Source organism: Mercenaria mercenaria, chromosome 7, assembly GCF_021730395.1.
Source record: "Mercenaria mercenaria strain notata chromosome 7, MADL_Memer_1, whole genome shotgun sequence".
Taxonomy (NCBI): domain Eukaryota; kingdom Metazoa; phylum Mollusca; class Bivalvia; order Venerida; family Veneridae; genus Mercenaria; species Mercenaria mercenaria.
In genome coordinates this window covers 83,062,639-83,075,023 of record NC_069367.1, presented here as the reverse complement: position 1 = coordinate 83,075,023, position 12,385 = coordinate 83,062,639, and the positions used below count along the sequence as shown (strand labels likewise).

At 34.7% G+C, this 12,385-nt stretch overlaps 2 protein-coding genes across 19 annotated transcripts in view; one reads left to right on the top strand and one right to left on the bottom strand.

Annotated features, from left to right (window-relative positions):
* LOC123553770 (RNA-binding motif protein, X-linked 2-like) overlaps nt 1-12,385 on the bottom strand; it is a 41,036-nt gene that overhangs the window by 25,812 nt on the left and 2,839 nt on the right. The gene's annotated exons all lie outside the window — the stretch shown is intronic.
* The window catches only part of LOC123553768 (glutamate-rich protein 6-like), an 83,026-nt gene continuing 77,741 nt past the window's right edge, over nt 7,101-12,385 (top strand). For 9 of the 18 annotated variants that reach the window (XM_053548816.1, XM_053548817.1, XM_053548822.1 and 6 more), the window contains exons 1-3: nt 7,101-7,236; nt 9,756-9,899; nt 12,217-12,303. In XM_053548816.1, coding sequence (XP_053404791.1) covers nt 9,821-9,899; nt 12,217-12,303 — 166 coding nt within the window. In that variant the 5' untranslated portion in view covers nt 7,101-7,236; nt 9,756-9,820. Of the gene's footprint in view, nt 7,267-7,364; nt 7,385-8,441; nt 8,467-9,755; nt 9,900-12,216; nt 12,304-12,385 lie in introns of those variants that run through there. The other 9 variants (XM_053548819.1, XM_053548815.1, XM_053548823.1 and 6 more) reach the window with 4 other exon arrangements.

The window sequence follows — 12,385 nt, the reverse complement described above, 5'->3', positions numbered from 1 at the left end:
TGTTTGACTGAAATTATTTTTCTTGCATCAAACATGACCCCCACTTTTCTTTTGATTTTTAGTTAGCACTGACAATATTCTTCAAGAAAATGCAAGTTACAGAAATTTAAAATGGGTCCTGATGTGTGCTGCGGTCACTGGAAATAGGTTAGTTTTATATAGAATAAAGAACAATAACTATTTAGTGTATTATAACCTTTAACCTTGCTAATCTGTTTACGATCAAATGGACGCTTGATTTTCAACAACAGGGCAAAGTTACAACAGTTAAATTTAAGTATTTTACAAGAAATGCTATATTTTATTTCGTCTGCACTCATGAAGCATGTTTACATGTCGTGGGAAGTCGGAAGTGGCGCGATACGCATGGCAGTATTTTCGTGAGGTCCCGCCACTAAATCTAAAGGTCCCATGCAAATTTGAGGTAAGCAGACGACACGTTTAGTAAACACTTATATTGGGGAAATACAGCTTGGATAATCTAGTGCATGACATTTACACACCCTAAAACAACACATTTTCATATCAAAATATTCACTTCGAAAAGTGAAATTTTAAAAGACTTGGTTCGGAGAGATAAGATCAAACCCTGTAAACATGAAGTCAGTGGGCCAACGACGGAAAACCGTCAAAGGATAATCGTTGTTGGGCCACTGTTGGCCCAACAATGATTAATAGGTATTGTAAATACAGCTGTTGGGCCAACGTTGAACCAACTTTGAATTTCAGTCACAGATATCTCTGCATTGGCCCAATATTGATTTTCAGAGAAAGACTTATACAGAGAAAACATCGTTGGCCCAACGTTGGCCCATTAGAAGTAATAATATAATAATTATATATTTTACAGATGACTGTTTTATAACAAGCCCCTACAGGTATACACGTTGTGTATGTGTAACATGCAGTTATTAATAATTAAATACTTTTCTGCACCAATTCGTAATCAGTTAAATTTGGGCTAATTAAACTTAAAACTTATGTGCAGCCGTAATGACATTTTGAACTGTTTCAAATCTACTACCTTGAAAAAAAAATTGTGAACAAAATATTGAAAAAAAAAACAAAACTTCTAACTCTATAACAAATATCTAATTTTATACAATCATAAAATGTTTACAATAGATCTGTTGAATATTCCAGAACATGAACTCTCGTTATGTAAGAAATACCAGAAAATGTGGTTAATTTTACTCTCTAGGCCAGATTTCTAGCTGCATATATGTGAAGTAAAGGAAACTATTATACATGTGATAGATCTAGATTTAACAAAACCCGGTCTACCAGCTATAAACTGTAAGTAGAAGTTTTTGAATATTTTTTGATAAAGTTGTGGAATCTTATAGAGAATTTCTTATTTTTATCCTGTTTGCAAGTATATACATGTGACTTGAACATATGTTAAATACTTTTATCTAAAACTGGCGGATGGCACTTGTGTGTTTGATATTTTTCTTTGTTGTTTTTTTAGTATAAAATTCTTTAAATAAAATAACTCATATTCTCGTTAATTCTAATACATTTTTCTCGGTTAAATACAGACAAAAATAAATTTCATACATTTTACGCAAGTTTATGTCCAGAGGTTTATGTGCATTTCTTTAGTTATTGTTATCAATTTGACATAGATGGTTTAATCAACATTATATATTTTACAGGGCGCTGTTCAAGAGAGTAATATTGGAGTTCCTAGCACTGTGGTGAAAAAAAAAAAAAAAAGTTGGATATATAATGAGTTAATATACAGACAGTAATTCACTTTAGTAGGATTTAATCAGTGACTGAAAAAAGAAAAATATCTAGATTTATAAAAGGCTGGAATCAATATTTGACATGTTATAATGATGAAATATTTTGTTATATTTCTTCAGGAAAATTGCAAACAAACTTTAACTAAATATTAGATTTCTTTTTGTTAAACTTTAACAAAATCACAACTATTTGAAAATAAAATACGTACTAAATAAATAATAATGTCTGCTATCTGGGAATTTGTAGATTTAAGAGAGGTAATTCGTACAATTCTAGGACTCAGACACTGTACGAAAATAGATGTGGTTGAAAATAAGTTTAATTCAATGTTGAATGTAAATTAAAAATCAATAAGAGTGACAACTCGCTGTCCAGAAACATGGTACTGTTAGACCTTAAAACAATGTGATTCGGTGGCCCTTCGTTCGGGCCTCGAATAAGTACTTGACCTAATTTAAGAAGTAAACAAATTAGCTCTTTAGTTAAGAGGAAAACCTAGCTTTGTTCATGTGAAATTTCAACCACTAGATATATCTATTTCCCGAGTTATCGTGAAAAATATTCCAAAAGTGTCCAGTTGTAGGACGCTAGCCAGTATGGCCTTCGCATTTTGAAATTTTTTATACATGTCACTGAGTATATCTGAAATCTGACATTGATGTTTGAAAAAAAAAGAGCTTTATTTTGCATATTTATGTCACATAGGTTAAGTTTAGTGGTGAGCATAATCAAGGACCACAAAAATATTTTGACCATAGGTCTAGCTTCTTTCACATAATTTATGATCATTTTTCATTGTGGCCGACAACTGTACTCATATTGAAAAATTTCGATTTCTTCAAAATTGTTGTTAAAAATTGAAGGTTTCCCATAGACTTGTTTTAAAAGTATTTTCATTTACGTCATATATTTTCTTTCATAATTAATAAATTGTAAAATATTTCATGCAGTTTGATAAAGCAATACTTCTTATTGAAAGAAAACTCTTTCTTTACTCCATTTTGATACTTCCAGTTTTAGGCCATTTTTGGCCAAAAGTGAACCGTTTGCTTTGTTAATGATGCATAAATTTGTTGATCATTGGCCAAGTTGCGGCTGTTTAGAGGTTATGGTCAATTCTCCCAGGGATTTTGGACTTGGTCCGGAATCCTGGAATATGGGAGAAAATATTATGAGTAATTGTTACTCATTCTCCTGTTGCTTGATATAATTTTCTGCGTTCCGTTTCTTACATGTTCATATTTTATATCATTTTTATTGTATGTCACATGTTTTTACGAACCATGACAGTATTAAATATATAGATCTTGAAATCTTATAGTCTGGGTTATCTGTCCTTTGGTACGAAATCACATAGTACGACGGGAACCAGACTAAACGTTGTCGTACATGTATGCTCGCGGACACTAACAAGAAAAACACAACTGAATATAAAGTAGGGTCCATACACACCAACACACACTCACACAAAGTAAGCTCACTAGAGCAAAACTAACAAATAAAGGAAACAATGGGGCACCGCTTTGGAACAGTCAGTGGCAAAACCAACCAGTATAATGGTACACCTAACCTCACTCTTATCCCCACCATGTTCCAAAGTCACAGGACAGTGTAAATAAAAGTTGTCCCTGCAAGTTGAAACCTTAACATACGCAAATGTTATCAGAAGGCGTGTTATGTAAAGCACAAAAATACATGTAGATAAAAAGCAATATTTATGAACCTAAAACGCATGGACACAATGCCTTTGCAGAATACAGATCATTCAGGGCCCGACGAAAAAGGCCAGAAGACAGAAATCAAAATAGCTCAGTCCCAGTCGGATTAAAGAACTACTTGTCATAGAGCCCAGACCTGTTCTGTCAGACACAAAGAGGGAAACGTAGCGTCAAACTGTAAAGGGCTAAGGAAGCTTATTTGTAGTATTCTGATTATGACGTTTATTGAAATCCTTAATATGAAACCTGGTGTAGATGTTGTTAAGTAAAAAGAAATGGTTCTAAAAAGAACGAGCTTTTCAAACATATCTTCTATTTATCTCCCAATGAGTCAAACCCCAATAGAAGACATAGATTTGTATAGGGTTGTTTAAATAGGTTAAAAGAAACAGTGTAAGCTTTAGAAGGTGAGATATGTTCGCAGCACGGAAGGTCTTTCCACCCCAAAACACCCCAAGACACCAAGAATATTAATTTATTTGTATCATTTATTAAATTTATATATATATCAAGTTCGAATCTGAGTCATGTAGGTCACCGGGTCAAATTAAAGGAAAAGCTATTTAACACTTTAGAGGCCACATTTATGACCATATCTTAATGAAACTTGGTCAGAATGTTAATCTTGATGATCTTTAGGTCAATAGGTCAGGTGAGCGATACAGGGCCTTCATGGCCCTCTTGTTTTTTTTTATTTTTACTTAAATTTACTAACATATTTTACAAACAAAATAACTTCTGAATGAAAGGGAAATAACTGGATCTCCTTTAGGATTTATCAGTTAAGCCTTTTGGATTGCTCCCCTTGAATTATTATGTTCTAAAGTTTCTTTTTTCATGATTCAGAAAAGGAAATTATCACCTAAAACATTGAAATATGTTATTATTTTGACATTTTAATACTAAACAATAGGATAGTTATTGCTTTGTCTTGGGGTGTCTTTTGGTGTTTTGGCGTGTCTTGGGGTGAAAAGACCCTCCCTGTTCCGCTGGACTTCTTGTCGAGCTGAACTGTGAACCAGTGGTTGGACGTTCCACTGTAAAACTGACTTTTAATAAGAAGCCAATTTTTGTTTTACTTCGATGGTAAGCAGGGGGTGAGATGTTATACTTGGGTGGAGATTTTGTACAGTATAGAACATGTTATAAATTGTTATCTTTATATAGAAAATAGTAGCAAAGACATTTAATACCTTCTTACCTGTAATGAAAAATTCGCACTCGTGAAAATTACTTCAACCTACGCCAAACTGGTATTTTCTGATCAAAATTGAGCAATTAAACACAATGGTATATCATTTGCTTATTTTGGGCAAACATGAACATTTTCGGAATATAGGCAGAAATTAAATTTTTAAGGTGATTCTCCACATTGGTTTCGCATCAGGGACATCATTTTAGATAAGAATGACGAAAATTGGTGACTTTTCAAGTGCATCTTGCAAACTAATGATAGAAATAAGAAAAATAAGACCATATAATACTTAATCAAGTGAAAACTTGGCATATTCTATGCATTTAAGATATTTTGCAGGTATGGACGGTCTATATTAAAGGGGCATAATTCCGACAATAGTCATTCTTATAGTCAAATTGTAGAGACTTAGCATCATCAGAGTTCTTAATTTTCCGGTACAGGATAAGTCGTCTGCAAAAAGACGTGCAGTAGATTGGCTGGATATGGAGTCAGGCAGGTCATTGATGAATAAAAGGAACAGCGAAGGACCCAGCACACTTCCTTGAGGAACAGAAAGAAAGAACTGGGGCTGTGCTGGACACTGACCCTTCAAGGATGACTTGCTGGGACCTAGAGCCTAGGAAGTCACCAATCCACTGGCGAGTAGTACCCCAGATGCCATAAAACAAGAACGATAATTTAGACATTAATTAATTATTTGATAGTGGGTATGTAATAAAAAGGTTATGAACTTTGTATGTGGATATAATAAAATTATGCACTTGTTCTTTCGCGGATAATATTGTGCTCCTAAAGTCGTGCAATATTACCGCTACAGAGCTCGTGCATATATATCCACATGCAAAGTTAATAACTTATAATTATTTGATTTTTTTCCCTTGATTTACCCAGATGTTGATAGCCGTCTTCTGAGTTGAAACTCCTGTTAGCCCAATTTTAATCGTACATTCACAATAAAAAGTTATGTTCTATCTATCTTCTATCTTCCATAACCGTCGAACCCCTTGCGGGGACGTAGACGTTTTGCACGTCAAAATCATAAAGAGAAAGAATATAGTGATAAAAAATTACAGTGGAAGAAACTAAAAAATAACATTGGTGAAATAAAAAGGTTAAAACTTGAGTTAGCAGGATAGGGCGAGACATGTTCAAGGCTGCAAACTGCGACACTGAACTGCTCTAGGGTAGGGAGGTGGGCGACACTGGGGGGAAGTTGGTTCCAATGGTACACAGTTCTTGGAAAATAAGAGAACTTGTAATAGTCGGTGGTTTCAGTAATTAACCTATAACTTAGGGAATTGCCATAGCGGACACATCGGGTCATTGGGGTAAGGTAATCTACGATTGGGATAGCAACCAGACCATGATGAATCTTATAGAAGAGTGATAACCTAGATTCTATACGCCTTAAATCCAGTTGACGAAGGTCTAGGGAGTGTAGCATATCTGTTAAACTGGAAGTACGGCCGTAGTCAGTCTTGGTCCAACGGGCGGCCCTCCTTTGGACGCTTTCAATTTGGTCTATCTGGGTTTGGGTGTGGGGCGACAATACCTCGGAGGCATATTCAAGCTGGGGTCGGACTAGAGTCTGGTAAGCAATGCTCTTAATGGGTTGGGATTTGACCTTAATATTTCTTCGTAAGAACCCTAGGGTTTGGTTAGCTTTTTTGGTTGACCTATTTATGTGATTGTCCCATGATAGGTCATTTGAGATATCCACGCCTAGGTATTTAGCTGAGCTGACCGATTCAATTTGGACTCCATGTAGGTAATACTGGGTAGGGATAGGATATTTCCTTCTAGTGGCGTGGATCACTTGACACTTGGAGGTGTTGAACTCCATATCCCACTCCAACTCCCACTTTTCAAGAAGTTTTAGGTCATGTTACACAAGAACGCACACATTAGGGGTGGTGAAATATTTTCAGAGTCCACTGAAGGGTGAACATATTATCTTTATTTTTCCATTCAGTGTTCAGTGCACTCTTAAAGGCATTTACGTTTTCTGCTACTACTGTCTGTTGGGACATATCAAATTATCAATTGATCCAATTATTTACGACTCTGTTGGAAAACCTACGTTGACTCACTAGACTGTTTACGTGATTTTTAGATAATTTGCAACAGTGTCCTCTTGTAGACGTAGATGTTGAAAACTTTATGTTAGGAATATAGGCTTTGTTATATCCATGCATTATCTTAAAAAGTTGTATGACCTCGGCTTGTTCACGTCGATAATACAATGTGGGCAGTCCTAATTTCCTAAGTCTCTCTTCATATGTAAATGTACACGACTGTGTACTTTGATTCATCCTCCATTATTTTCTCACTAATATATACGTTTATACTGAGCACTATTTTATGTTCATGTCCGTGAATTACCAATTCGTGAATTTTATACCATTTCTATAAATTTTACTTTGCCCAATCGCAATTTCCGACTTTATCACGTGACCATCACTAATGTAAACTGTCATGGCGGATTAGGGCAAAAATGTTACCATGATACGATTATAATTTTTAAACATTAATTTCTATCAAACGGCGGAGAGAGTTGTTGAAATTGTGGTATACATGTTCTTCAGCACTATTTCTAAAGTAAAACATCACACTTCTCGACCGTGAATTTGGCATTATGTAAAGTTGTGGGACAAAATTGAAATTATGCTCGGCGTAATAACTAATATCATGATTGACAAATCAGTTCGAAACAAATGTAAATTGATGGTGCCTGTTTACTGTCTAATTTCAAGAGAAATCCAAGTTGTATCTGTTGTTTTGTTTGCATCGAATGACTTGCATTTTGCTTTGACTTCCAGGTAAAATTTGAGCGAAGTTTGAAGTTCCAAAGCGCCTATTTCACTAAAGTCGCCCACTCACGAGAGCCCTGTACATGACGGTGTACTGTGATTCATCCTCCATTATTTTGGTCCTTCAGAATTTTGATGTTTAGATTGCTAGTCACAAATATCTACCACTCTCAAATCTAACCTCAAAGCGAAATGCAAGTCACCCGATTTTCTTTGATTTCCGTACTCGCTAATTACTGCTACCCGGGCTGTTTGCAATTTGCATAGTGTCATAATGAGTGTTGAATACACAAACACGCCTACTTCAGGTACTTGCGAGATTTTCCCGAGAAGTGTTAAAGCAAATCAAATACACCAGAGTCGATTGTGTTCTGCCAATTTGCGCCACGGTTATATCTTTGACACTTTGCATTTAATGTCAACATGTTCGAGTGCAATTTAAGAACCATGTTTTATAAAGAAACTGCTGATTAACCATGCGATTAATTGGAATATTGTACACAATTATTTGTTTAACATCGATGATAAAAGAACAACATGTAATGTATTAACTACATTAAATTGACTTCCATCGATGAATTGATTTGAATATGTGTTTCTAGTTTACACAGTTTACTTTCAGTTTTATTCGAGTGAGGTACTGACATTCACTGAGGTGGTAACTCGGTGTTAATAATAAACACTTCAAACAAGATATTTAACCAAAATTCGGCGGGTTACATTTACAGCATCGGTTTGAAAATGACTGTTTTCAAAATTTTGCAATGAAACAATAACCACTGTATGGGAAAGCAAATGAATGGTCACATCAATGTTTTTTATCTAGAAACAAGAAAATTACAGCCACCTTTTGAATCACTAAACAGCATTGCAGCAGGAAAAGTCTTCACACTTCTCACTAAAGTCTCCCCACTTCTCCCTAAATCAGCTTGAGGGAGAAGTGACTTCTCATAAAAAATTGGACCTAGCTAGACCCCAGATCTTGCAGGTAAAAACACTGACTGGTAAGTTTATGAAATATGTTAACATATCTGTTGGATTCTGGTTACAAGAGAAATTTTCCCAGATCATGGGACTAAAAACACTTGGTGGCTTCAATGTAATCATTAGGCTTATGGTTGAGTGCCAGTTGTCATTCTTTGTGGGGGTCATTTTCAGCAATGGTTGGGAATTTTTAGGCCTCTCATTGAAGACTGATATACGCGTCAAAAGGAACATCTCTTTCTTTGCCTTCTCTCTTGCACTGTTGTATAAAGGGCACTCACATGTATAAAAAATACTCCGCTGTCTCACGACATCCACATTGGCAGTATGGACAGTCAGTCAAGCCATCTTTGTAACTGTAGTCTCTCATACAGTACCCACCCTGTAGTGCCAATATGCTTCTTTGATGCAGTAGACCATCAAAGTTTACTTTGTTTCTGTTGACTTTTAGTTAGTATACTGGAATAGAGATTGCGCTTTCTGAGATTTCACATCTGCGTTGCCACTTGTCACAGGTTGCCGGCGATGCTACAGCACGTATTTCTGTCTTACTCAGGTGGGCTGATCCAACTCCTCAGCCTCCGTGTCTTCAGCCTCCTTGGCCGCTTCTTTAGCAAGGCCGTCAGCTTTGTCATTTCTTTGCATGTTTGCATGCCTGGCTGTCTACTAGAGGTCTATTTTGCAGCCAGTTCCCTCCACTTGCCTCCATAGCTGGCGTGTTTCAGAGCAAAGGTGGGGATATGAATTGCCCTCCCAGCACAAGGATATGATTCCCACTGTTTACTGGCTATCACTGCAGTAGCTACAACCATTCAATAAAAACATGCTTAGACAATAAATCAACAAAATTACACTGCTCAGTATTTAGTTAGGGGGCTGCTTAATGTGTCACTACAGTTTTGTCACGGTGTGCACGTTTGTATTTCAATAGAAGTTTTTGTATGCCACCCTCTTTTTCTTTAGCTCAGAATTTTTTTTCACATTTCCATATAACAAAAACAACAAAAGCATACTGAACATTTTAAGAATTATAGATTAATAGAAAGGGTTAAGCATGGACAAGAGAAAAGGGTAAAAATTAAGAAGAAACTCTAATAATAATATTATTTTTTATTCATTATCATAAACATCACATGCAGTAACTTTTAGGCAGTTGCAGCACACTTGCTACAAATCATTGCTAATTGGAATTTAATTGTACAAGAACCTAATTTTCACAACTCTTGATGAAGCTAAAGTCACGGTGTGTCAATTTGAATTGTAATTATTACTTAAAGTTTCTTATGATTTCAGAGAACGTGAGATTGGTTTGATAAAAAATGATTTAGAAAATTAAAAAAAAAAAAAGACGGGAAAATATGGATGACAATATTGACACAGCCAAAGCTACTGCTAGATCAGCTGAGTTTTCTGTAAATAGACCTCTTCCTCCAATTGGTAAGTCAGTTTGATTTTTATTCTAATTTCATAAACAGATTCATCTCTTTAAGGTATATAAAAAGCATTGAAGATATGACAATTTTGAAAATGAAATTTTATGTTTTTTTTTTAAATTTTTAATATTTTTCTGATTTTTAGCTAGACTATACTCACCCTGGCATCGGCATCGGCGTCACACCTTGGTTGAGTTTTTGCATGCAAGTACATACAGCTATCATTTAAAGGCATATAGCTTTGAAACTTATTTTTTCTTTTTCTAGGTCAATTACCAACCTCACTGGGTCAAGTTCCATAACTCTGACATTTATTTTGAGCAAATTATGCCCCCTTTTGGACTTATAAATTCTGGTTAAAGTTTTACATGCAAGTTACTATCTCCAAAACTAATGCAGATATTGAATTGAAACTTCACATGTGTCTTCGAGGTTATAGAACTAGTTGATAGCAGCAAGTCCCATAACTCTGACCTTCATTTTGGCCAAATTATGCCCCCTTTTGGATTTAGAAAATCCTGGTTAAAGTTTTGCGTGCAAGTACGTACAGCTATTACTAAAAGGCATATAGATTTGAAACTTATTTTTTCTTTTTCTAGATCAATTACCAACCTCACTGGGTCAAGTCCCAAAACTCTGACATGTATTTTGGGCAAATTATGCCCCCTTTTGGACTTAGAAAATTCTGGTTAAAGTTTTACATGCAAGTAACTATCTCCAAAACTAATACAGATATTGAATTGAAACTTCACATGTGCCTTCGGGGTTATAAAACTAGTTGATAGCAGCAAGTCCCATAACTCTGATATGCATTTTGGTCAAATTATTCCCCTTTTGAACTTAAAACTCTTTGGATATTTAACTATTTTGGGTAATATTTTCCTGCTTCTGGGACAATATTTCTGACCTTGACAATGTAAACAGGTGGTGCAAACAGAATGCGATGATTTTAAATGCGCAAAAAACTAAAGCAATGTATATATCCTCAAGAAGCACAGACTCAACTAGCAATTCAGATCTATATTTAGAAAATCAAGCCATTGAATTTTCTAAAACTGAAAAATTGTTAGGTGTTTACGTGGATGATAATCTAAACTGGAAGACTCAAGTTTAAAAAGTACTTAAAACATGTAACTCTCAATTATATTTACTGCTGAGAATCAAACAGTATCTTGAAATTCACACAAGGAAGTTATTCTATAATGCCTATATTTTACCACATTTGGACTATTGTTGTACAATTTGGGGCAATTGCAACAATGAGTTGACCACAAATCTAATCAAATTTCAAAAAAGGGCAGCAAGAATAATTCTAGATAAAAGCTATGATACTCCATCTGATGCTTTATTTAGCGAATTAAAATGGATGAAATTTGACGAGAGACTTCAATACAAAAAGGCAATAATGATGTTCAAATCCATCAATGCTGACTCCTTTCCCGAGTATATGAAAGATAAATTTCAAAATATTAATCAAAGGCATCATCATAACTTGAGATCTGTAAATAACTCTGAAATAGTCATTCCAAAACAGAAGAAAGATATCTTTCGTAAATCATTGGTGTACTCAGGTCCCAAACTATGGAATGATATTCCACTTAATATATGAAAGTCTGAAACACTTAAGGAATTCCAAGCTTCATACGTTAAGTGGAAATTCTCTTCTCATATGTGAATAATGCAATTATAATCTACCTGTTCATTTCCAACATAAATATATTTTGCTTTGTGTTAAACTTGATATTAATTATTTGAGTATGACAATCTTTAAATTATGTTAACAAAGCCACATTTCTTATTCAGTTTGTACAAAACTTTTATTTATGTACCATTCTTATTTGTTTTGTATTGTAACTTTGTGTAATGCTCTGTTGTTTATATGTATATATGTTGAGGCCCACATGGAAGATTGGGAAACCAAATGTGTAGCCTCATTAAATAAAGTCTTTACTTACTTACTTACTTACTTACTTACTATTTCGAATAGTCGTAATTGTCTGTCTTACAGACAGCTCTTGTTAATTCAGCATTCAGTGGTTTGTTAATTTTTCTTAAATCAATGATTGTTTAAATCTTAAAATTACAGTTGTTTTTAATACTGGCAGTCAGAGGCATATTATTTGTAAGCATTTGGAAACTAAAGTTTTGAAAAACAATCTTAGAATTTCATAAATGAATTTTAAAGCAAACTAAGAATTTGTAAACTGTAAACATAAAAGAAATCTGATGAAATAAAACATTGCTCCTGTTTGTGTGCGGGCACTGTGATGAGAAATTAAATACTCTAAACATATTTACATTTGGGCATTTGAAATTTTCAGGTGCATCTAAAGAAGAAAGTAATGATGAGGAAGGCAGTGTAGATAGAACTGACCCGTACCATCAAGATGATGATCAAAGATCTAATGGTAAGTATTTCAATTTTCAGCAGTAAGGTGGTCAGTTAAAGGTAAATATTGTGCCTGCATTCTGTACCTGTACATACTTGCT